Consider the following 26,341-nt stretch of genomic DNA (forward strand, 5'->3'; position numbering starts at 1 on the left):
CATTTCCTTTTTCCCCCACGAATCTGAGGGTTGGTAGTTTTTTCTGTTCTAGATGAAAGTGACTGGGGCTTTGGGGAACTCACATGGCCCCACGCACAAATCCCAGGCTTTAGTATGGAGACCTGAACCTCTATTCCCATATGGACTTTTGTTTCCGGGGGGAGCTAGCCTGGGAGTCTTCTCCCAGTGGTCTCCTTGAGCCTGGCAGAGAAAGGATGAGTCACAATGTCCTCTCTAACTGTGAGGGGTTCATCAAGACATGATGCTTTCAATAGGAACTCGAAGAGGACAGCTTTCTCAGCATGCCTTACCAGAAAATGAGCCATTTGTAATGCCCGAGTTGCCTAAACCTTGAAGATAAAACCAGCTATCTAAAGTAGAACTAATGGCAATTTTGATTGACAAGGGTTTAATCCGCTCATGGTGCTGATGTGCACATGTGGCCTTTGTGACAGGTTCTGTGACCATCTACAACAAGGAACTCTCAGACGCAGCTGAACTGGAAAACATCCTCCAGATGGTGGGAGTGTGTCCCCAGTCCAATGTGCAGTTTGACTTCCTTACTGTGAGAGAGAACCTCAGGCTCTTTGCTAAAATTAGAGGTATTCTGCCACAAGAAGTGGATCAGGAGGTAAGCAGATAGGTTAGAACAAATGCATGGCTCGAATGAGAATTAAGCCCATCCCTACTAGAGTTCGACTTTTTTTACCCATTAAATGATCTGTGTGCAAATCAGTGTATAAGTGTTGGACAGGAAAAGCTAGCTTAAATGATAGTTAATATTTGCATGTATGTGACAGTCCTATCTTCAACTTTAACCATTAAAATTCATTTTTCCCTCAGGACAAGCTTAGGAGGTAACTTCTGGTATCCTCGTGTTTTCTATTTGCTTGTTTGTTTTATTTGTTTTTATGCCGATCCTGGGGCCTGAATTCGAGGCATGGATGCTGTCTTTGAGGTTTTTTTGCTCAACATTAGTATTCTACCACTTGAGCCATAGCTCCTGTCTTGGCTTTTGTGGTTAATTGGAGATAAGAGTCTCACAGACTTTTCCTGCCTGGGCTGACTTTGAACCACAACCCACAGACCTCAACCTCTGAGTAGCTAGGATTACAGGCAGGAGTCACTGGAGCCCAGCTCTATTCTTGTTTTATGTATGTGGAAACAGAAGTTCTAGACAAGTCACTTGTCTTGCTGCCTAGATTGTTGGCTAGATTACCCAGTAGGCAAACATGGAGTGTTACTCAAACCTGGGCAATTAGATTCCAGCATCTAGATGCTGCCAACTTTCACACCTTACAGCCTAGGACTCATGAATTTTAAAAAAGAGTGAGACAGCTGGGTGCTGGTGGCTGATGCCTGTCGTCCTAGCTACTCAGGAGGCTGAGATCTGAGGATCATGGTTCAAAGCCAACTGGGTCAGGAAAAGTTCGTGAGAATCTTATCTCTAATAAACCACTCAGAAAACCACAAGTGGCACTGTGGCTCAAGTGGTAGAGCACTCGCCTTAAGCTGAACAGCGGAGGGACAGCACCCAGCCCCAGAGTTCAAGCCCCATGCCTGACCAAAAAAAAAAAGTGAGACATCTTAGTGTGTGACATACATATTGGTTGTTTGTTTAGGTAAACAGAGTTTTGCTGGAATTGGAAATGAAAAATATCCAGGATGTCCTGGCTCAGAACTTGAGTGGAGGGCAGAAGAGAAAGTTGAGCTTTGGGATTGCCATCTTAGGAGATCCACAGGTAAGTCAGAGGGCATTTACAGGCGCATTCAAACTTCAGAGAATGAAACTTTCCTCCATCGTTCAAACTTCTTATATGCACATTCCAAAGGGCAGGTGTCATAGATATATATCATGGAGCATGCCGTGTAAGAGCACAATCCTAACCACTATGTTTTACCACCTCTAAATAATACCATTTCTGCCTTGTTTTCTGGAGGAAGTGGCCTTAGGGGAAGATGCTGTGTGTATATATCCACCACCCCTTCTCTAGATTTTCCTACTGGATGAACCCACCGCCGGGCTGGATCCCATCTCAAGGCACCGAGTCTGGAATCTTCTGAAGGAACGGAAAGCAGATCGAGTGATCCTCTTCAGTACCCAGTTCATGGATGAGGCTGACATCCTGGCTGGTAACTGCTGGGTCCCTTCATATCATGATGAGAACTCAAGAGATCTGAGAGCTGTGGATTGGTATCTGAACTGCTGTATTTTGAAAGCTGGTCACCTCAATGACTCTCATGATCCAAACGGCTGGTAATGCTGTGAACAGGACATTTTTATTTTTACCTCTAGCTGTCTCAGTGTATCTCGCACATTTTGTAGCCTTTGACCACAGAGAAGTAGGCTCTGCCAGAAAATGCACTTTTTAAAAAACGTACTGTCATGATAAAGGTGATGTACAGAGGGGTTACAGTTACATAAGCCAGGTAAAGATTCTATTTCTTTATTGGACAATGTCCCCCTTCCCCTTGATCTTTCCAAGATTTTGGAACCTCACTTTTTATGAAGACTGCATTCTAAGGTAATCATTTTTTTAACCCAGAACTGAGATAAATAATTTTGAAAAATTCAATTTGCTTTTAATATTTGATGATCTGATATTCCTCTATAATAGAAACTATAGGCACTTAATGTAACCTCCCTAATGAGTTAGACAGGAAACTATCAGCCCAAGATTCATAAACTAATGTATTTTAATTTCGCTGAGTTTTTATTATACCTTGTTTATAGCATGACAAAACATCTGACAGAGTTATATCACAAGAGTAGGCAACTTGTATTCTTCTCAGAAATGAACGGGCAATATGTGGTAGCAACCTTTCTTCTTGGCTTCTCCTTTTTCAGATAGGAAAGTGTTCCTCTCGAAAGGGAAGCTGAAGTGTGCAGGATCTTCTTTGTTTTTGAAGAAGAGGTGGGGGATTGGATATCACTTAAGGTAGGCCCACTAGAAGAGGCTGGAGTACAGGACTAGTACCTGGACTAGCCTAAAGCATGATACTTGAAGCAAGCATTCCAACACTCGGGAAAACCTTCTCTTATACACACTTGAACATGGGTATATATGTATCTGTCGGGTGATATAATCAGAACATACACATCGCTGGTATTGATTAGCAGATTTGGTGTTTGAGAATATCTGTTATTCTCAATGAATATATAATATATATGATATGCAATAACAATGAAAGTCTAGATAAGTGAGATGGAAAATTCATCCACAATGCATTGTTGGGTAAGGAAGATATCGATCAAGGAAAATTTTTTTGAAAGACACATTGCACGACCCTCATCAAATCTTGCTCAGGGTGCTATAATTTCTTTTTTTTCTTTTTGATGTGAGTTCAAATCCTATATTATGGTTTCTTAAGTAACCTACTTGCCTACATTCCTCCAGCTCTTCCTTCTCCTTCCCATTTGTCTCCTTTCCACCCTCATTTTGTTATTATCATTATTTTGTATCATAGCGTATTTGAGATGCTATTTACTGAGTGACTGGAAGAGGTGATATTTCATATTATGTTACTTATATCTATTTTTTAATTTTTTATTGTTATTATAAAGGAGCAGTTACAGATCTGTAAGTCAGTTAAATCTATTTTGGGGGGAGGGAATTCTTGTTATTTTCACTCTACAAATGAGATTACAATGTCCAGTTGGTGCAACCATAACAGAAAACCTGAAACTGAGTAATTCACACACACACACACACACACACACACACACACACACACACACACACACACACACACACACACCAGAAGTCCATTTCTTACAATTCTGAAGATTGGGGAATCCACACTTGGCAAAAAGCCTTTTTGCTACATCATTTCATAGTGGAAGGAGAAAGAAGACACGTGGTAGGGTAGGGAAGAGCAAACTCATGATTTTGACAGGAACCCACTCCTGCAGTAACTAAACACTCCAATGACAACAGCATTAATCTAGTCTTGAAGTCAGATCCAGTCAACACTCAAAGGTCTCAGCTCACAACATCTGTGTTGGAATTGAATTTTCAGCATAGACACTTAGGGGAAAACATTGAAACCAAGACACTAGATTCATAAGAGTTAGAGCTAAGAATCAAGCCGAGGTATTGATAAGTTAAAATCCAGTGTCCAGTGTCCACTTCCATGTTTTCAACTGCTTTTTAATTTTCATGTTAGTTGATTCATTTTTATGATTTATATCACTTATTTTTTAATCCTTTTTTTTCTTTTTGGTGCTGAACCTGGGGCTTGAACTCAGGGCCTGAGCATTGTGTCTAAGCATTTTTTGCTCAAGGTTAGCACTCTGCCGCTTGAGCCACAGTGCCATTTGCAGCTTTTTTGGTGGTTAATTGGAGATAAGTGTTTCCCAGACTTTCCTCCTTGGGCTACCTTCACACTATGATCTTTAGATCTCAGCCTCCCGAGTAGCTAGAATTATAGGTGTGAGCCACTAGCATTCAGCTACATATTCTTTTGAAAAGAAACAAAAATAATGATAATACAAAATCACAACAAAAGAATTCCTTCAAGGATCCCACTTTGCCTACCAGAGTCTAACCGGGTAGCCAAGTAATACCAGTGTGGCCCCCAAATCTCACAATTCCCCTATGTTCTCTTACTCAAGCCAACATCCTCAACTTAAGATGAAGTGATCATACTGCCTTATGTATGTCCTACCATGGCCTGCACTTCACATTTGAAGGGCATTTCCTGAGGCTGGCAGTCCCCTTGATTCCACGTCTACCTGGTGAAGGCGTAGTTATTTGAATCATATTTTATGGATAGCTTGTTATTTTTCCAATCCCGTGTAACATCTTGATATGTTTTTCCCCCCAAAGCATTCATTTCAAATCTCTTCTTGGAAATAACTAAACTCTGGAATTCATTTCCTTTTCTCCTTCATGATATTAACACTTCCTGGTTGTGAGTAAGGGCTATAGACCATAACTGAGATATGGCCTGGGATACTGCATGCCATATGATGTTCTCCAACTGAACCATCCTGGCCAGGGTTCGTGGCACCTCAAAGGTTTCTGCACAATCATTGCATAACAACTACATGTTCTTCTAAACCAGAGGTCAAAAAAATTGTGGTCCATGAGCCACATCCATCCTATTTCCTATTTTTGTGAGTAAAGTTTGATTGGAGAAGTTTGGCTCATTGTCCTGCATATTGCCTATATACTGTTTTTCAAGGCGCAAGTGTGGTGACAGAGCTTTAATAATCCTCAAATCCCAAAAGTATTTGCCAGCAGAAAAAGGTTACTGACCTTCTCCGTGCAGGGCATAAGCTCCTTTAAGGGAGGACACCATGCCCTCCGTGAAGTCCACATAACATCCCACACATCTTCTTGAAATCTTTATTTTTATTTGGGGGTTCACCACCATAGGGAAAAAAACTTTTCCATGGTCATTTGTGCCTAACTCCCTCAATGCTTTATGAATAAATAAATGACAAGCATTTGGTCAAATGTTTTCAGAATGGAATATACATCTAGATGTGAAGAACCAGTATTCTATGTTACTAGTGGTGAAATTCTTCTCAAATGGCACAAACACATTTAAAAATACTGCTACTACTGGTGGTTTATCTACTGTATACTTTATAACTATGACTAATAAATCTGTTTTGGGGGGTTTTCTACAATAGTTGTGGTGTTTTTGAATGGATAAACTTTTCTATGTGGTAGTCCGATCTTAGTCAAAGTTCTGGAATTAGCACCACCACGTTGAAATGAGAGATCCCCATTCTTCAAACCCACACTCTTCCAGTGATAATCATTTTACCTATCTGTTTTACTTCCTATCTCCCTTGGCTTAACGATGCTATAAGAGCATGGCAAAGCTTTCCTGGTCACCTTGTACCTCAGCACTTAGTATAATGTTTGTCCCATACTAGGAACTTACTAAACGTGCATTGGGTAAAGAAAATAAATAACTGAATCTGTTCGGCATGAAAACTCCCTTTTCCTTTTAATGTACTTAGCCAAATAGAACTTCTTTGCAACATAATCTTCAATGTTCTTAATTTTGCATTGCTGATTGTTGAGCTATCCTTAGCATTTCTTCTAGTCTATAGTTAAGTACCTCTATGTCCCAAACCCTGAATAAACTGACTGGCATTTCTGATTGCTGAGTCTTTGCTTTCCCTCTTTTGTTTGATGCACTTTTCATCACCCTACTTCATCCCTGCACAATACCTTTCTTGCAACTCGTTTTTATTTACTTTCTTCCCCCCCCTACATAAAAATGAGTTATTTATTTTCATTACATTGTAGACTATGTCAAATAACATGCCTTTCTTTTTTCTATATACATATATATTAGTTTGCAGTTGAAGGAAATATGTGCTCGGGAAAACATTACATCTCTTGTTAAACAGCACATCCCCAATGCCAAGTTATCAGCAGAAAGTGAAGGAAAGCTGGTCTATACGTTACCCTTAGAAACAACCTGTAGGTTTCCAGGTAATACACGTGAATGTAATGAAGTCAACTATGTCAATATTATTCACTAAAAATAATAATGAAGATATTTTTGTAACCAACACTTATTGAGGTTATAATACGCTCAGATATTGAAACATGATCAAAGTAATAGTAAAATGATGATGATTTTATACAGAATGAGAAATATTGCATCTAAATTACTTTGTAAGGTTTGGGCTTTTTTAGACCTCTTAGCCTTCTTTCTTCTTGCAGTATATAGCAGAATATTCCAGTATTTACAACCATACATGAACACAAATGGTTAAATGTCTGTAAAACACCCACAAGACTATTTCTCTTAGTCAAGTTTTTATATATATATATATATATATATATATATATATATATATATATAGTAACATCAGGTTTTCCAAGCTAATAGGTTTTCGCTCAGGTTGTCAGTGCCAGGTGCTGTTCTGAGGACCTGGGTTGAGTGAAGGAGAAAATTAACTTTGCCATCTGTATGATGAAATTACCCCATATAGTCATACAGTGGCACATTTTATGGAGAGAGCACAAGTCCTTAGAAGCATTAAACAATGTGTTAATTAAATCCTAAGTAATACGTTTTAAGATTGTTATAATTTAGAAGAAATTTGGTGGTTTTTTTAAAAAGAAAAAACATTTAGGTAAAGTGAAGCTTAATCAGCATGTGACTTCCATTAGCTGTTTAAATCATAAATCTTTTCTGTATTGGTTGTTAGAGTATTCCAGATGAAACTCTTGATCAAGTAGACAGCTCAGAGTGAAATTTCGGATTGTCTAAACTTAAAGTTTAGGTTTACAGTCAGGCATCTATCTATCTATCTACTTATTTTATTTATTGCTGGTTCTAGGCTTTGAATTGGGCCTGGATACTGTCCCTAAGCTCCTTTTGCACAAGGCTAGTGCTCTTCCACTTGGGCTACAGCACCACTTTTGGCTTTTTCCATCATTAATTGGAGAGAAGAGTCTCACAGACTTTCCTTCCTGGGCTGGCTTTGAACTGGGATCCACAGATCTTAGCCTCCTGTGTAGCAAGGATCACAGGCATGAGCCACGGGTGCCTGGCTAGGCATCATTTAATCAACCATCTTCCTTCAAACCCAGACAGGCAAAAACATTATTCATAGCCTTATGAATAATTACTTGTTCCAAATATTTTTGTGATTTAATTAAAGAATAAACTATTACCATCACATTTTTCTACTAGTCTAAGAAACCCCATATCAATCCTTCATTCTCTATTTGGTCTTCAGTCTTATATTTATTTTTCATCTTTTATCAGAAAGAGAACTTTTTTTTTGTTTTATGATGGTCCATGGGCTTGAAGTCCGAGCCTGGACACTGTCCCTGAGCTTTTGTGCCAAGGTTAGATTCTACCACTTGAACCATAGCTCCACTTTTGGCTTTTTGAAGTTAATTGGAAATAAGAGCCTCACAGGCTTTTTTGCCTAAGTTGACTTGGAACCATGATACTCAGATCTCAAGCTCCTGAGTAGCTATGATTACAGGTATGAGCCACTGGCCCTGAGTTCAAGCCCCCTGATTGACAAAAAAATAGAAAAAAAATTAAAAAGAAAGAAGGAAGGAGGAAAGAAGGAAGGAGGGAGGGAGGAAAGGAAGGAAGGAAGGAAGGGAAGAAGGAAGGAAGGAAGGAAGGAAGGAAGAAAGAAAGGAAGGAAGGAAGGGAGATTTAAGCCATACACATAATGAAAAACAGAAAATAATATATAAATGAGATTACTTATTATGAAATGTTAAATTTTAAAATATGTCAGGTAACATTGACTATGCTTGTACTTTTTAGGTTGAAGACTTCTTAAATTTCTTCATGATCTTTGCTGTTTTGATTTATTGCTATGTGTGTATTCTTCAGAATTGTACAAGGATCTTGACAACTCTCCTGGCCTGGGAATTGAGAATTATGGGGTATCCATGACAACTCTGAATGAAGTGTTCCTGAAACTAGAAGGAAAATCCGCAGTTGATGAACTGGGTAAATAAAATGCACAAAATTACTAAGCCCAATCATTCACAACACCTCAAGGGCAATCAATATCTCAAGAAGACAACATTTCAAATATGTGACTTTAAAATGTGGAGTCTCAACCTTAAGATGGTTCTTGGACAGCTTGGGACAGAGATGAGATGCACCCTCTGCCAATATTGCTTGTCATGTAAAATAGCTCGTTTTCCTTCATGTAAGGCTTGCTGATCCCATCATAGTCCGAAATCTCAGACAAAACATTTAGTGAAGTCTCCTTCTTCATAAACCTTGTATGCCATCCCTCTGCCTGCAGGACTTATTACCTTACTAAAGTTCTCTGTATATGAAAAGCTGTTTTCTTCTCTCTACTTTTAACGTTCTCTTGTCCTTTGCTTTTTGTTGTGTGGTGTTTTTGAAAGTGTTTATAGTTATTACAAAGGTGGTGTTCTTTGCTTTTGATAGTTTGAGTGTGGTATCTTTAGAGATGAATATGTTTATATTTACCACACATGTCGTGGGTAGATTAGCATGTGTAGATTAGTATTTTTTCATCAAATTTGAGATTTTTGGCTATTATTTCTTTGTGTATACTTCCTGATCCATTCACTCTTCCTTTTCTAGAACTGCCATTGTTTGGTATGTGTTCCTGTGTTTGGGAATGTCCCATCTTAGAATGTTCATTTCCCTTTTTCTGGTTAAAAGCTCTGGCAACCAGTAATAAAGAACACACAGATCAGACATTTGATACTGACTTACAGATCCCAGGTTTTCTGATGAGATCGTTCATTCTTTATCTTTCTTTGTGTTAGAAACTGGACAATGTGAAAGTGGGGCTCCTGTGGCTCATGTCTATAATATAAGCTATTTGGGAGCCCGGGAGTAAAGTGGTCATGCTTTGAGGCCAGCGTTGGCAAAAGCACATGAGATTTACCCTCTCAACACATAGCTTGGGGCAATAGTACACACCAGTCATCTCCAGCTTGAGATTAGGAGGATTGTGGCTCCAGCCCAGCACAAAATGGAAAAGTCCACAAGACTCTGTCTCCATGGGGGAAAGTTGAATGTGATGATACACATCTGTGATGCTAGCAAGGTAAAAAAAAAAATAGGCCTAAAAGTAGGGAGAGCTCACACTTAAGTATACTCCCAGGTAGGAAGTGAGACCGTACCCAAAAACTAAATACTGGAAACTAAAGGCTGGAGATGTGACTCAATAGTAGAATGCCAAAGCACAAAATCTCAGGACCCACCAGCGGTGGGAGCTGCCTATTTGCTTTCAAGCTCATAGATATCTTCTTTTCTTCTGTTCAGACTGCTTTGAACCCCAACTAATGAATTTCATTTCTGATATACTATTTTCCTCCTGATATTTCCATTGGCTCCTTCTAGTTGTTTCTCTACTGAAATTTTACATCAGTTCAGTAATGTTTTCTGTGTTTCCCAGGAGAACTTACCACAGGGTTTTATCATAGATATTTGTCCATTCCAACATGAGGACCATGTAACTGATGACCCATAGTAATAGATTCTGATGGCCTTTTTCGTGTCTCTGTAGGGGCTACGTTTTCCTGCTTTTACCCATGGTCATTACTGTGGAAAAGAACCTATATAAAGCAATGCCTAGAAAAGGTTTTGACTCTTCCTCCCTCAGGCTGCTGACAATCCAGATGGATAAATCAATCTAATTTGTATTTCACAGATGTGAAATACAAATCTGTGGGCTTTGGGAGACAGTTAACCTCTGGATGTGTAGTTTGTCATTTACATTACATGCTGTTCAATCACCACTTTAAGTGAATCAAAGACAAAATCAGAACTCTTCTTCAGCATGACTTTGAATTGAAACATTAGCAAAATTCTGATGATTTCTCCATGAGGTAGAGAAATGGTTACTAAATTTCTCAACCACAGGGGAAGTCCTCCTGATTTTCAGTCTGCCACCACACTTATACAATTAATCAACTAATCAAAGCTAACTTTCGACTCTGATCATTATCTTGGATGATAGCTCTCTATATACTACCGCTTTGCTCTCTGACAATACACATGCTTTAGACCTACCCAAGGTCCATTTTACTTCAATATACGTCTTTCTGCTTTCTTATCCAATGACTAGCCCTTGTTGAACTGATGTATTACACAAATGAAGATCCCCATACACCTTGATGATACCTCATGCAAGACTCCACATCTCATTCCCATGTGATTCCCAGGTTTTCCTTCCTGCCCTCTGGTGTGCTGTTACCAAAGACTTAGAAAAAAGCAGCCCCATGGGAAAAAGTCATAGATACTGCAACTTCATCTTATCACTTGAACCCTGCAGGATTACAGTCAATCGTAACTGCCAACATGTGACCCTGTGACTAGAGTGTGTTTAATCCCGGCTACTTTCATTTTATTCATGCCTTTGTTCACTTTCTCCTTCTGCCATCTGCTTGTTGCCCCAAGAAGGAGAACAGCAAGAGGAATTTTCTCCCCTACAAATGGCTTCTCCTTTTATGAAACTATTCTTACTATTTTTCTTCCCTCATCTAATAAGATAAAAGTCCTTAATATGAGGTTAAGAATGGTAGCACATGCCTGAAATCCAAGCTACTTGGTAGGCAGAGGTAGGAAGATTATGGCCCAAAACCAGCCCTTAGCAAAAGTAGCATAAAACTCTATCTGAAAAAAAGCTTGCTTTCTTTACTAAATTTCCAAGTTGTGATGACACCACATTTTTATCTCACTTCTTTAGTGTATTATCTATATACAAAAGAGATATCACATCTCCTTTCTACTCTTCCTTTTGTCCCAGAAATTTGTATTTTAGGTATCTTTCCAGTTCTAGGCAGATACCAGTCATGCCATAGAATGCCTAGAAGAATACAGAAGGTTCTAATTATTGTCATAACCTTAACAAGACAAGCTACTGCAGGAAGCTCGGTGACACATGTCTCAAGTGGGAATTTATGAATTGCTTCTGAGTGGGATTTTATGGATCGCCTCTTTTGTGTTTTGAAGATACTGACATTTTGGGAGACACACAAGTTGAAAGAGCTGGGGACACAGAAAGGCTTATGGAGATGGAACACATCCTCTCTTCCCTGAGGGAGATGAGAAAGATGACCAGCGGTGTGGCCCTCTGGGCATATCAAATCTGTGCCATTGCAAAAGTTCGCTTGCTGAAGCTGAAGCATGAGAAGAAAGCTCTTCTTTCCTTGTGAGTACCAGGGATCCACAGGTTTTATGTTTTTATCCAAAGCATCAGAAGTAACTAAGGCAAACAAACAAGAGGAAAAACAAAACTAAAAAAAAAACAAAATCTCGGAGGGGAAATCATAATAGCCATTTTAGACTATGGCCTTAATAGTTATCTCTGAGGAAACTGACACAGGGAACTTACAATGTTTTCCACAGGATTCAAGAGGAAAAGTGGAAGCAGTTTAGTTTCCCATGACACTTCCTCCTCCCATACAAATGATCCATAATATGGCAGTGAGCCTTCCCTATGGAATGTGAATTCTCTTTGGCAAGGTCCATGCCATGGTCAAGAGGCTGTGTGGTTATTCTACTGGCTTTCCCTAAACCTCACAGTTTCTGCCAGCTTCCTTTGTGGAAGTACCTTGTTCTCTGTTCCTACTACATGCACAACATCCCCATCCCAAGACACATCTCCTCCCATTACCATCTACCATGGCCTTGCCTATCAACCCATGCCTTGAAACTGTGTTTTAAATAAGCAAGAAAGAACTGAGCGGGCATATCATTGGACTTAGACAAATATTTCCTAAACAAAATTTTGAGATGGTGGGGATAGTATCATGATTTAAGAAAAAAATTTAATATTAAACTAGGAAATACTCCATAACAAAGTCTGGAGAGAATGGAGAATAGAACGATGTCAGCCATTTTGCAGGACTTCAGACAAGATGTAATCATAAATTAGGACTAGAGAGAGGTTTCAAAGTAAAACATAAATTGTAAACATAAATTCTATTACATAATTGTAATAGAATTTTTTCATCTATTTGATATCAAGAAAACAGGAGAATAAAGGTTGAAAATAATTCAGAATTTGAACCTGGACAGTAAAGAAATCATGGAGTCACTGAAAGAAACAGGGCATCTAAGAAGATGAGTAACATGAAGAAAATAGAACTAAAATGTGGTGAATTAAACAGCAGAAAAGCAATGTATCAAACCGGAAACACAACGCGTAGACAGAAACTAGACAGGAGTTAAAGGGTGTACATCCCATGAAATAGTGTAGGTGACCCAATGACCAAGAGCAAGAGAAATAACCAAAGGGTAAATTTACATCTTAGCTCCTCCAATTTAGAAGAGAAGACAAAACACTAAGAAACAAAGATTACTTATTTAGGCAAAGAATTACATGGTTTATTTCTCCAGTTTCTTCATCTCATGACATTATAATCTCCTCAGGACCTTTCCAAAAGATAAGAAAGCTGTTTCACAGGCAGAGGCAGGAAGATCATGGCTCAAGAATGGCCCAGGCAAAGTCAGACATGACATCAAAAACAAAATGCAAACAAAAGTGCTAGGGATGTGACTCAAGTCAAGACCAGGAACTGAGTTCAATCTGCAGTGATTGGGATGGGAAATGTTAGGAAATGATCGTGTATTTACATTGGCAAATTTCTTCTCTGTAGGCTATTGATTCTGGCAGCTGGATTTTGTCCTCTTCTTTTGGAATATATCTTGATAAAAATATATCAAAACAGTTACACCTGGGAACTTTCCCCTCATTTGTACTTCCATGCTCCGGGACAACCACCCCAGGCACCTCTTACCCAATTGCTGATCATCAATAAAACAGGTAATACTGCATCTCAAAGTTCATCTATGCTGTAGCTACCTGAGGTAGTAATCTTGTACTTTAATATTCTAGAGGTTGATATGCTATCAAAATCACTGTTCTCCTCTTGGACTTCCCTTTTCATGTAATGTGTCTCTTCTCCTTCCCAACTGTCCACATCCCTTTGTTATTCTGCATGTCTAGTGTTTTAACTACAATGTATCCAGGGATGTTTCTTCTTCTGTCTTGCATATTAGGTGTTGGCCTTTCCACATGTGTGACCATCTCCTTCTCAAGGTGGAGGAAATTTTCTGCTATTATTTTATTGAATGGATTCTCAATGCCTTTACTTTATATCATCTTCTCTTTCTTCTATTCCCATAACTTAGACTGTATAAGAGGGCTTGTACTTTCATTTTATATTTTCTTAGGGTTTTTCCCCCCATGTTCTTGACTAACCAAATTCTTCTGCTTTCTTTTCAACCTGATAACCTTTAAATTGTTTTGTTCTATTAATTACGGTTTTTAAAAATTTGGGCTATTGGGGTCTTTTCATTTCCAAGATTTTAGTTTGCTTCCTTTAAAAAAAAGATTTCTATGTCTTTACTGAATTCCACTTGTACATCCTTCATTGTTTATTTCATTCAACCATCTGTTTAAATTCTCTAATTGTTTGTATCATCTTTGAATTCTTCTCCTTCAGGGAGTGACAATAGCAGAGGCTTCCCATTGATTTTATTTACCACTCTTCAACAGATAGATACTCCCAACAACTGATTATTAAGAATAATGCTTCTATTAATGTTCACATATAACCTTTTGTATAAATATATTTTCCTGACTTTGAGTGTCTTCCTAGGAGTGGAATTTATTGAGTCATGTGATGATGGATGTTTGACCCTTAAGGACCAACCGAATTGTTTTCAAATTGGATATACTATGGTGTGCTTACACTGCCATTTATGAAGGCTCAAATTTCTGCACAACTTTTCCCACACTATTTCCTGCTTGTTTTCCATACCCATTATTAGGTGTCACATGATACCTTGTAGTTTTTTAATCTTCATTTTTGTTGGTGGCTGATAATGTTGAGTATCTTCTGTGCTTACTGAGCAGACAAGTGTTCTTACCAAATTTTAGTAGATTTCCTTGGATCTATATTTCTTCATATTCTGTAGATGCTTGATGAAGTTTTAAGAAGTGTTGACTACATGGAATTTTTGTTGTTTTGTTTTGCTTTTAGTTAGTATTTTAGCGGTTATGCTTGCTGTTCAGGGGAGAGGGACTGCGGAAGTCCACATATTAGAAGCTCCCTTCCTGTATCAAGAAATAAGTTCCATTGTGTGTGTGTATATGTGTGTGTGTGTGCGTGTCACATTTTCTTGATCAGCTCATCTAATGAGGGGCATCTGGGTTGGTTCCATATCTTAGCTATGGTGAATAGTTCTGAGATAAACATAGTTGGGCTGGTAGCTTTAGTATTGCCTTTTTTGTGATCAATGAGGTAAATGCCCAGAAGTGGGATTGCTGGGTCATAGGGGAGCTCTATGTGTAGTCTTTTGAGGAACATCCATACTTCTTTCCGAAGTGGTTAAACAAGTTTACACTGCCAACAGTTCAGTAGAGTTCCCTTTTGGCCACATACCCTCCAGCATCTGTTGTTATTAGCGTTCTTGATTATAGCCATTCTAACTGGGGTGAGGTGGAATCTCAGTGTTGTTTTGATTTGCATTTCTTTTATGGCCAGAGAAGTTGAGCATTTCTTCATGTGTCTACTGGCCATTCTTATTTCTTCTTCAGAGAAGTCTCTCTTTAAGTCTTTAGCCCACTTCTTAATGGTGTGGTTGTTTCTTTGAAAATTTGTTTTTGGAGGATTTAATTTTTTTGAGTTCTAAGTATATTTTAGATATGAGACCCTTGTCTGTTGTATGGCTAGTAAAGATCTTCTCCCAGTCCATGGGCTTTCTATTGATCTTACTAGCTTTGTCCTTTGCCATGCAGATACAATGGAATTCTATGCTTCCATCAGAAAGAATGATACCACTTTATTTGTTAGGAAATCGAAAGACTTGGAAAAAATCTTACTAAATGAAGTAAGCCAGACACAAAGAAATATAGGTCCCATGGTTTCCCTCATTTGCAATAATTAGTATATGTCTAGAATAATTTTATCAGATGAGCAGAAAAGCTCAAAAGCTATGTACACATGACCAAATAAGATGATGCTAAGCAAAATGAACCCCAAGATATGGACACAAGAGGTCTTTCTTTATTGTTGCAGTTTTTAATGCACTATGTGATTTTTTGGTTTCTTTTGTATGTTCTTCCCTCTGTGGTATATCCCCTGTTATCACTGTACTTGACTTTGGTACCCTGCATCTTGTATATACATTTGTCTAATTTGGGGAGGAGAAGGGGAATAACAAAATGCTGAAACAAGGACACAGGATGACCCATTGCAACAATGATACCCACAGGACAGTATATTGGAAATGAACTTTACAACTTCGGGGAGATGGGGAGGGGGAAGGGGGAGGGAAGGGATAGTGGGAGAACAACAAAGGAGGGGGTAACAGTGCTCATTCCCTTACTCTGCCTTACTCACTGCCTTACTCATGTAACTGTAACCCCTCTGTACAGTATCTTTACTACAAAATAATTTTTTTAAAAATTAAAAAAATAAAAAATAAATAAATAATTTGAGCCAGGCACTAGTGGCTCATGCCTGTAATAGCTACTTGGGAGGCTGAGATCTGAGGATCAAGGTTCAAAGCCAGCCTGGGCAGAAATGTCCCTGTGGGACTCTTATCTCCAATCAACCACTCAAAAACCCAAAGCGGAGCTATGGCTCTAAGTGGTAGAGCGCTGGCCTTGAGCAAAAGTGCTTAGGCCTTGAATTCAAGCCCCACACCACCAGAAAGATAGGAAGGGAAGGGAAGGAGAGGGGAGTGAAGGGAAAGAGAATGGAAAGAATTCAAAAATCAACAATGTAGCAGTCCCTAAAATGAGTTATAGGAAGTTTTATGGTTAATTAGTAGACATCACCCATTAAGAAAACCATATTGGTTACAGTTGTTCATTGCAAGATTCTACACAATAAATCTATGACAAAAAAATAAGTTGCTAAAAATGATTTGCGTGATCCTAAGCAAATGAACATATGATGAAATTCAGTCCTTGAGAAAGGAATGTATTCTTAATTCACAACCGCCAGCATGTTGTGATGTGGGAAAATACCCTGAGAATTCAGATCACAGTAATTTGACATCAATGTTTTTAGCATTGAAACAGCTAATACATTACACTGCACCTTAGGGGCAAGCATTGATGACTTCCTCCATTCTGTGGAGCACCAGAACATCGCCCTGGAGGTGGACAAATCGGGAACTGGAACTGGCGTGGACGATCCCTCCTACAATGGCGCCATCATAGTGTCTGGCAATGAAAAGGTACCTTGCTCTTGGGCCAGCCCCTCCCTCGCAGGACCGGAAAGCTAATCTTCCCAAGTCTCCAATTGAAGAGGCAAAAACGGAAAAGGAGATAATATGCTCTATTTAATTCTTTTTCACTTAGAGAACGAGATTCATTGGTATGATAAGTGATTATTTGTATCCCCGTCATTGTCTATGTAACACAAGCTGTATTAGAAAAACGCTTGCTGTATTCAAGTGTCCTTGTTTAGGTGCACATTTCATTCCAAAGGATTCCCATTGTCTCTCAAGGATTTAATGATACATCTGGAAAGGCTGCCGTGTTCTTTGTTTGTTTGTTTGTTTGTTTGTTTGTTTTTGGGGGGGTGAGTCCGGTCGTGGAGCCTGAATTCTGGGCCTGGGAGCTGTCCCTCAGTTCTTCAGCTCAAGGCTAGCGCTCTACCACTTGAGCCACAGCACCACTTCCAGCCTTTTTCTTTTTGCTTATGTGGTGCTGAGGAATCGAACCCAAGGCCTCAGGCATGCAGGGCAAGCGCTCTACCACTGAGCCACCTTCCCAGCCCCATGCTGGCTGCCGTGTTCTTAAACACTCCAAACCTTGCCTTCAGCAAGGCATTAGGTGAATCAAACTACATTGTTTTACTATCTGCATGTTTTATTTTATTTGTCCCCATTCGTGATTTTCTTGCACATTGTTTTTTACTTAGCATTTACATGGTTTTTACAAATTATTGACAAAAGAATTTTGAAACATGATCTTGGGATTAGAACTGGGAGGCATAGCTCATGGCATGGAGAAATCTTTTGGCCTAATCTCCTTGAAGCTCAAATTTCAATCTTCAGCACCAAATACATAAGTAAATAAATATATATGTGTGTGTGTATCTTTACATACATATATAAAGGCAATCTATTAAAATATTGAATTTTACTTTCTTTAGGAAAAACAATGAAGGTCTGCAGTCATTTATAAACTTACATGTTACATTTTAGGATTATAGATTTTCCTTAGTATGCAATACCAAGAGACTGAATTGCTTCCCAGTTCTTATGGATATTGTGAGCAATGGGCTGCTTGGGATGTTTGCTCCATCCGCACGTATCCAGACAGACAGGAGCACATTCCCAGGGGTAAGTGCAAGTCTTATGGACTATCTGCCTACATCACCCTTTGAAGTAATGAGATCTTTCTCTTACTGAGGTAAGCCACTGGGTCATTAACATTTGGATTCATGGTAGGTTCTGGACTTTGGAAAATGAATATACTTTTCAGAGTTTTGGGATTTTTTTTTGTGTGAAAATGTCATACAGAGGGGTTACAATTAGATGGGTGGAATTTTTTTAACCCCAAAAATGGAACTGCTAAAATATTTTCCAAGGATAAAGTAAAGCAACACTGCAGCTAGCACAAACAGAAGGACGAGCTCTTAGAAGGAAGGCCAAAGGTTAAGCTAGAACTATAAAGTGTATACATGACAATCACTACAGACACTAGTCAAAAATATTGATACTTTTGGTCTATCCTAGACCTACCAATACATCATTTCCAAACAGGGAATTAAAAAATCTTATTCCTAAGCAAAGGCCCAGGCAATTTCAACCATGCAAATTATGCAAATTACTTAATTATGGAAATCAGAGAACTAACATAATTACTAATGATCCCTTTATTTTTAAGATATATTTCTCCCTATCATATATGTAGGGAGTATGTGGTTTTTTTTAAACAAAGTAAATAAATATATTGCCACCAAGAATAGGCTTGGAACTACAAGCCCTAAGTAACTTCTTTGTTGAATGCATAAAGGAATGATAGGGATCGTTAAATTGTCAATATCCCACTCAGTTCTAGGGTTTTCTAATAATACAGATGGAAAATGATCACGTATTCATGGAAATCAGTGATCATAATCATTACAGAAACAATATTATTAATCATTCTTTTCATATTTTCTTTTTTGTTGTTGTTGTTGTTGTTGTTGTTGGTCGTGGGGCTTGAACTCTGGGCCTGGGCACTGTCCCTCAGCTCTTCAGCTCAAGGCGAGCACTCTACCACTGGAGCCACAGAGCCACTTCCTCTTTTCATATTTTCTAACAAAGCTGGTCAGAAATTCCTTTGTGCTTCCCTGAAAAGGAATCCTATTTTGTGAGAATAAGTCTATTGTCATCCAGTAGTTCCCCTTTGTTTATGTCCCCAATGTATTTACTTAAATCAATATCTGCAGCAACTTCCTTTATTTGCTATTCAAATTTACCTTCGCCTTACTCCAAAAGTAAGAGTTTTCTGGAGGTTCAAACCTTGCTTCTGTCCTTCCCCAAGTCATTGGATTTGTCAGGGTGTTTGAAAGAGTCTGACAGAAACCTTCATCTTCCCCATTCTCTGGTTAGCAAGTATCTTGATGATGTGCAAGCTGAAGAAAACCAGACTCTGGCTATAACTTTTTTTCAGTAATATACTTAAGCAAACAATTGTGTGAATCATAAAAATAGCAGGGAACAAGCTGTCAAGAAAGTATGTGAACCTTCTATCCTTAAACATTCAGGAATGACTAAGAGATGCGGGCTCATACCTGTAATCATAGCTGCTCAGGAGTTTGAGATCTAAGCATTGATAGGAGTTCAGAACCATCCAGGAAAAGAAAGTTCATTAGACTCTTATCTCCAATTAATCACCAAAGAGTAACAACTATAGCTCAAGTGATAGAGCACCAGTTTTGGATGAAAAAGCTGTGATAGCATCCAGACCTGAGTTAACTAAAGCCCCAGAACTAGCACACAAAACAGTCAAGACTGATAGGTATATGGCTTTCGCTGTCCTGACCAAATATACTTCTTGTCTACTTTCAAATCCTCAAGCAATATAGATCTGGATGTCCCTAACATATGGTATGATTTTTGAGTCCAATAACACATTTGAAAAAAAGTAAAAATCAGTGAGAGAATGAAAGGTAAATTTGTTTATATGCTCTTGGTTAATTTGTAAAGTGAGGTAAGACAACAAAAAGCTTGCTGTTATTATTTACCAAAAGGCAATGTTAGCAAATTATATGTTTGTTGAATCCGTTTTCTTAACAATAGATTTTAGAGTAAAGTCAAAAGTCATACATCAAAGAGAGGAGAAATGGAAGGGATTGGAATTTTCAAAACAACCTAAGACATACCTTTGCATACCTTTAAAAATATACTCTAGGGCTGGGAAGGTGGCTCAGTGGTAGAGCGCTTGCTTTGCATGCATGAGGCCCTGGGTTTGATTCCTCAGCACCACATAAGCAAAAAGAAAAAAGCCAGAAGTGGCGCTGTGACTCAAGTGGTAGAGCGCTAGCCTTGAGCTGAAGAGCTGAGGGACAGCGTCCAGGCCCAGAGTTCAGGCCCCATGACTGGACCCAAAAAAAAAAATAAAAAGTAAAAAAATAAAAATATACTCTAGAAAGTAAAATTAGAATTTGGTCATTCCATTCATTATATCCTTTGCCTTCTCAGAAAATACAGAGCAATCCATTTGAATACCTGGGACATACCATCATCTGGCTGATTTTGGCATCCAGTTGTCCTCCTTATATTGCCATGAGCAGCATCGATGATTATAAGGTAATAATGAGCAACTGAGAAGCTTCAGTTACTTGGGGATAATTAGAAGCTAAAGATAAGATGAAGTATTTTCACCAAGATAATTATAGCTTTATTTTGAATTGACCAACCAACTCAAATATAAATTCTAAGTTATAAAAATAATAGGAAGATTTCTCCCATAGATGAGAGTATAAGTATATGTAGAAATAGAGGAGAATAATGATTTATCTGAGTATGCAGAAAACCTAGAATAGATTTAAAATAATCAAGATGACTATGAAAAAGAGAAATAAAGTTAGAAGAACATGCTTCTGAATTCAAGGCTTGGTATGAAATTATAGTAATTAAGAATGTAGTATATATATATATGTGTGTGTGTGTGTGTGTGTGTGTGTGTGTGTATGTGTGTGTGTGTGATATACATATATATATGTGAATAAAATAAAACAGTCAAGGAATTCAAGTAGGAGTAAGGCCAGATTTTTCAACAAATTGTACTGGTACAACTTGACAATCAGCATGAAAAAAAGAATGTTCTTCACACCAAACAAACACTATGCACAAAATTAATTTGAAATTAATCATAGACCATATGGTAGACAAATATTTCATAATACAGTATAGTCACACATAGCACAAAAGAAAAAGATAACTTGAGCTTCATCAGGGTCAATAAGAAAATTAAAAGCCACAGGTTGGGAGAAAGATATTCACAAAGCATATGCATCTATCTAAAGATTTCTATCAAGTATATTTACAGAACTCATGCTTCAATGACAAAAAATAATCTATTTTTAAGTAGATGAAATATGTGAACAGATAGTTCCCCTGTGAAGATAGACAGAAAAATACTCCTATGAGTAATCAGGCAAACAACCCCAATGGGATACTCCCACATAAAATGAATATGATTATAATTATTGGCAATATTAAGTGTTTGGGAAATGTGGAAAAACTGGAGCTCTCATAATACTCCTGGTAAATTGTGTGATGACTTTGCAAAAAAATCTGTTTGTAGTCAGCTAAGAAATGGTTGTGACCTAGCTATTCTTCTTCTACATATGTATATACCCAAGAAAAAGAAAACATTTTTCCATGTTGACTCAAATATTAAAACCTTTTCATGATAGCCAATGACTTCGGATAACATCAGGCTGTGAGCTGATAAACTTTTATCTATGGAATACTACTAAGAAATTTGAAAAAAAACAATAACCATTACACTGAAAGGACAAATACTGAAAGATGTTTGTTACATGAAATTCTTAGAAAGGTAAAAGTAACTACTGTAACAGGAGGCAAATTTGTGATTCCTTAAAATTCTCAGTAAGTTTCCTGATGAAAAAGGGGGACAGGAGAATTGGAAGAAAGGTAGAAATGCATCACGCCTCATGCGACTATGTGGTTAACATGACTACTTTTTAAAGTTTTATTTTATTTTATTGTCAAGGTTACAGTTACATATGCAAGGTAGTGAGTACATTTCTTATCAAATTTGTTACCTCCTCCCTCATTTTTCTCCTGCTTTCCCTACTCCCCGCCCCCCCAATCCCTTTGAAAACTACCTCAAAGAAGTTAGCTAAGGAGAGATTTGTGAAATCAAGGAAAATAGCATTTTGGAAATGCAAGTGCTTAGAACGGTAGGAAGCAAATTCCAATGTCAAATGGAAAGGGTTTACATCTTACTTTCCACTATGTCATTGATCCCCATGCATTGTTGCTGTGTCGCCAGTTTACCTGAGCATCTTGCAAAAATCTTGAAGATTCTGATTTTACAGTTGTGCCACGTGTTGAGTAGAAACCTTAGGGAGATTCCTCAATCCTGGTCACGTGTCATTAGCTGTATACTCACAGCTATCAATCATCTATCCTTCAGTGCTCCATCTTGGTGATTTCATTATTGTAAATCCATAAGTTTATGTAAGCATCTCGGTCTACTCACTTCTCCTTCCTTTGCTTCACTTCCCCTCTCCAAGGTAATTCTGTTGTCCAAAAAAGAGAACAGTGCCATTTAATACCCACTTCTAACCTATGACCTGCCATTGACTGATGTGAGGTTACTGTCAGTCATTCTGGAGCTAATACGACCCAGACTTGAAAACATCTCCCATAGAAACCCTGAGCTCCTTCTTCCTTTGGCTGCAATGGCACTCATGATAATAAATTATCCCAGTTCTAGCACACCAAAACAGAGGGTAGGGGAAGAAAAGTTTGAAGCATGGGGGAGGAGGGTGAAAGGGGTGACATTGGTCAAGATGCATTATAGAGGCTGGGAAGGTGGCTCAGTGGTAGAGTGCTTGCCTAGCATGCATGAAGCCCTTGGTCCAATTCCTCAGTACCACATACACAGAAAAACCAGAGGTGGCTCTGTGGCTCAAGCGGTAGAGTGCTAGTCTTGAGCAAAAGAAGCTCAGGGACAGTGCTCAGGGCCTGAGTTCAAGCTCCAGCCCCAGGACTGGCAAGAAACAAACAAAAAAAAAACCAAGATGCATTCATTATACTCATAAACTCATAGGTGAATTGCAACACCTTTGTACAATTACTTAAAAATCATAAAATTAGAATTTTTAAATTAATTTACTTTATTGTTATTATGTAGGTGATATACAGGTGGATTACAATTACATGAGTCAGGTAATGAGTATGTTTCCTTTTGGACAGTGTCTTCTGATCCCTCATACTTTCCCAATCCTTCCCTCCCATCTCTACCCACAAGTTGTAGAGTTCTAATATACATACTTCACATTATAATTTAAAAAGAAAAAATGATATATTATATGCTATTACTGTTCATGGTATATAACGTGTATTGTGTGATATAAATATAATTGCTGTGCCTATTGCCTAAAACATTTATAATTACTTCTTCCTCCTTTGTATCTGTTAAACAGCAGAATATTTTACCAAACACACATCTCTGTGTCTGTGTGTACTGACAGAAAGCTTTGAATCCGGGCTGGGAAGGTGGCTCAGTGGTAGAGCACTTGCCTTGCATGCATGAGGCCCTGGGTTCGATTCCTCAGCACCACATAAGCAAAAAAAAAAAAAGAAAAAAGCCGGAAGTGGCGCTGTGGCTCAAGTGGTAGAGTGCTAGCCTTGAGCTGAAGAGCTGAGGGACAGCGCCCAGGCCCAGAGTTCAGGCCCCACGACCAGACCCAAAAAAAAAAAAAAAAGGAAAGCTTTGAATCCAGGACTTCCTGCTCTTGCCTGGCCTTCTTGCTGGCACTCTACCACTTGAGCCGTCTTCCCAGTCTAGCATTTTGATAGTTAAAGGGAGACACAGTCTTGTAGAGTTTTCTGCCTGCACTGACTTTGGAACGTGTTCCTCCCAAGCTCAGCCTCCTGAATAACTAGATTTTCTTTTATCATATTCCTTCTTACTTGTACCAAAATCTCCTATCAGCAATGAGTTCTGAGTTGCAAAAGAGGATTTACTATTTGCACCTGTCTGTAAGGCTTTGTTACAAATTAAACAAAGACACACACAAGTGCTCTGAATAACTAGATTTATAGGGGTGAGCCACTGGCACCCCCAGAACACTGATATTAATGTTAATAAATAATTCATACGTTTAGTCAGGATAACTATTGTAGCTGTGGTCCAGAATCAGTACAAATGAAGGAGTCACTTAGAGTAGTCACTGGCTTAAAACTCATCGGGTGTCTTTGCTCTGTCCTAAACAGAGCAAGACTTGGTCCCAGCTACGGATCTCAGGCCTCTTCCCTTCCGCTTACTGGTTCGGGCAGGCGTGCGTGGACGTTCCTCTGTACTGCTTCATCTTCATTTTTATGTATTTAATGGACTTCGCTTTAAGCTTCCAGGAGACTCTATTCACAGTTGTAAATCGTATTATTCAAGTAAGTGACAACTGCCCCACAGTTTCATTAGACACTGTGTTGACTCAAACTGTTTTTGTGCATGGTGCATTGTGATACACTGAATAGCTGTAAATTCCTTCCCTGCGATGGAGTGTGGGAATCTGAGTCCTGTCCTGGATTGCCTTTATCCCTAATTAAGCTTCACGAATCCTGTTGATTTCAGATCCCATGTGCTATTGGTTATGTCCTGTCTCTCATCTTCCTCACTTATGTGATTTCATTCATATTCCGCAAGGGAAGAAAAAACAGTGGCATTTGGTCATTTTGCTTCTTTGTTGTAAGTATATTTCTTGTGGACATTTATTTTTATATACTTAGTGTATAGTTCTTAGCTAATACTTCTTTAACATTTTCCTTTGGTAGGCTGATAAATGTTGAAGTCTGAAATGTTTTTACATTCTCCTCGTGTATGGATTCTTTTCAAAATCTGTAACTTCTTCCAGCTTTTCCTCATCCTGTTTCCTTCCCTATTATCCTTTAAAAGTAGCCAAGTTGTTTCTAGAACTGTTGAGCTGGAAAGAAGCCATCTATATCTTGCTTGCCAACAAGAAGCAAATGTAAAGACCTCCACAAACATAAAATTACAAATTTGGATAATAGCATAATTAAAACTAGAAATTGCTCCACTGAAGATCAACTCCAAAAGTCACTCTTTTTTATCTAAATTAGGAGAGAATGTTGGGTAATTTAATAATAATAATTAATAATAATAATTATTGGCACTATGGCTGGCCTTAAATTCTGTTCTGAAGATGTCTTCTGCAGGTCATAGAAAGCTATGAAAGCATTCAGTGAAAAAGATCAATAGGATGAGGATAAACTTTCAGGAAGTTATCACAAAGTTTTAGAAAAACAGGCTGAGGGCTTCCAACTACCTATAACATTCTCTTGAATTTGGGGTGTTAGTGTTTCCCTTTATGCCTTTCTAGAGTGTTACAGGCTTATTTTTTTCCTTGGAATAATTAACCAAAAAAATCTCCTTTGATTGTTGTTAATAGTTATTTCCCATGAGATAGCAATTCTAATTTTCCTTGTTACTATTTATCTGTTATTTTAAAATTTACCTCCAAGGAGCAGTACCTACCAGATCCTTTTATTCTCTTTAATAACTAAAATGTTCTACATGGTCATAACATATTTAGCCAGTAATACTTTTGCAAAAAGCTACTTCAAGTGAAGTTGGAGGAAATATTAATGGAGATTGTGAGGTTGGAATTGAAATTTGGAATACATTATCTCCCAGGTGAGTGAGTCATCTCAGCTTGGAACGCGTATTGAAATTCAACGCCATTGACACACATACTTGTATTTCCTTTAGATCACCATGTTCTCTGTGGCTGGATTTTTATTCGAAAACTATGAAAATATTCCACTATACTGCATCACGTTTTTAATACCACCAACCACACTGATCGGTTGTTTGTTCATTTCTCTTGATGTAAGTTATGACCACCTCCCTCTGGTGTCCTGGAACTGATGACCAATGTGAAAGTTCAGCTTTGTGTTGGGGCTGGACAGATACTGAATGTATATGAAGATTCCTTCCTTATGTATCCAAGATGCGCTCACCAACATAGGGCTATATTCACCAGCTAATCTGTCAGAGGAAAGCTGGCCTTAGCTGACAGAAGGGGAATTCTAGACCTTTCCTCCCAAAGCCCTGGACTTGCTTAGCTGCACAAGAAGGCCAGTGATGTCATTAATCTTTGGAATCTCAGGGTGTTTAAGAGAGCACCTAATATAAATACAATTCCTTTTTTGTTCTCACTCTCTGGTTTGTATAAGTCTTCTAAAGGAAGGAAGAAGGCTCAGTGCCTGAGGACAGAAATTACCTGGGGAAGGGCAGGAGGATTAATAGGCCCAGGAAGAGCCGAATGCCGGTGGCTCACGTCTGTCATCCTAGCTACTCAGGAGGCTGAGATCTGAGGATCGCTGTTCAAAGCCAGCCTGGGCAGGAAAATCTATGAAACTCTTATCTCCAATAAACCACCAGAAAACTTGAAGTGGTGCTGTGGCTCAAGAGGTAGAATGCTCGACTTGAGCTGAAGTGCTGAGGGTCAATGCCCAGGCCCAGAGTTCAAGCCCCACGACCAACTAAAAAAAAAAAGACCCAGGAAGGCGCTTGAAGCTCTGTGGGAGAGTTGATACACTGTCTCTCTCACTGTTTTAGGAGACTACCTTAGATTCCCCAGGTTCTCTCTGACTAGATGACCAT

The 26,341-nt window shown here is 38.6% G+C and overlaps 1 protein-coding gene and 1 non-coding gene across 5 annotated transcripts in view; one reads left to right on the forward strand and one right to left on the reverse strand.

Moving 5' to 3' along the window:
- The window catches only part of LOC122094945 (ABC-type organic anion transporter ABCA8-like), a 55,662-nt gene that overhangs the window by 17,999 nt on the left and 11,322 nt on the right, over positions 1 to 26,341 (forward strand). For 2 of the 4 annotated variants that reach the window (XM_042665464.1, XM_042665467.1), the window contains exons 13-26: positions 456 to 631; positions 1,623 to 1,742; positions 1,995 to 2,133; positions 2,849 to 2,939; positions 6,319 to 6,458; positions 8,338 to 8,457; positions 11,452 to 11,650; positions 13,101 to 13,267; positions 16,562 to 16,695; positions 17,671 to 17,808; positions 20,158 to 20,265; positions 23,932 to 24,105; positions 24,290 to 24,403; positions 25,445 to 25,564. In XM_042665464.1, the coding sequence (XP_042521398.1) occupies positions 456 to 631; positions 1,623 to 1,742; positions 1,995 to 2,133; positions 2,849 to 2,939; positions 6,319 to 6,458; positions 8,338 to 8,457; positions 11,452 to 11,650; positions 13,101 to 13,267; positions 16,562 to 16,695; positions 17,671 to 17,808; positions 20,158 to 20,265; positions 23,932 to 24,105; positions 24,290 to 24,403; positions 25,445 to 25,564 (1,940 nt within the window). The remainder of the gene's footprint in view (positions 1 to 455; positions 632 to 1,622; positions 1,743 to 1,994; positions 2,134 to 2,848; positions 2,940 to 6,318; positions 6,459 to 8,337; positions 8,458 to 11,451; positions 11,651 to 13,100; positions 13,268 to 16,561; positions 16,696 to 17,670; positions 17,809 to 20,157; positions 20,266 to 23,931; positions 24,106 to 24,289; positions 24,404 to 25,444; positions 25,565 to 26,341) is intronic. The other 2 variants (XM_042665465.1, XM_042665466.1) reach the window with 2 other exon arrangements.
- On the reverse strand, positions 23,614 to 23,740 carry LOC122094979. The gene has a single exon (XR_006144983.1). It is a non-coding gene; the product is annotated as a small nucleolar RNA SNORA40 (small nucleolar RNA).

The sequence above is a fragment of the Dipodomys spectabilis genome, unplaced genomic scaffold (genome assembly GCF_019054845.1).
Source record: "Dipodomys spectabilis isolate Male_0828 unplaced genomic scaffold, ASM1905484v1 ptg000329l, whole genome shotgun sequence".
In the NCBI taxonomy this organism is placed as follows: domain Eukaryota; kingdom Metazoa; phylum Chordata; class Mammalia; order Rodentia; family Heteromyidae; genus Dipodomys; species Dipodomys spectabilis.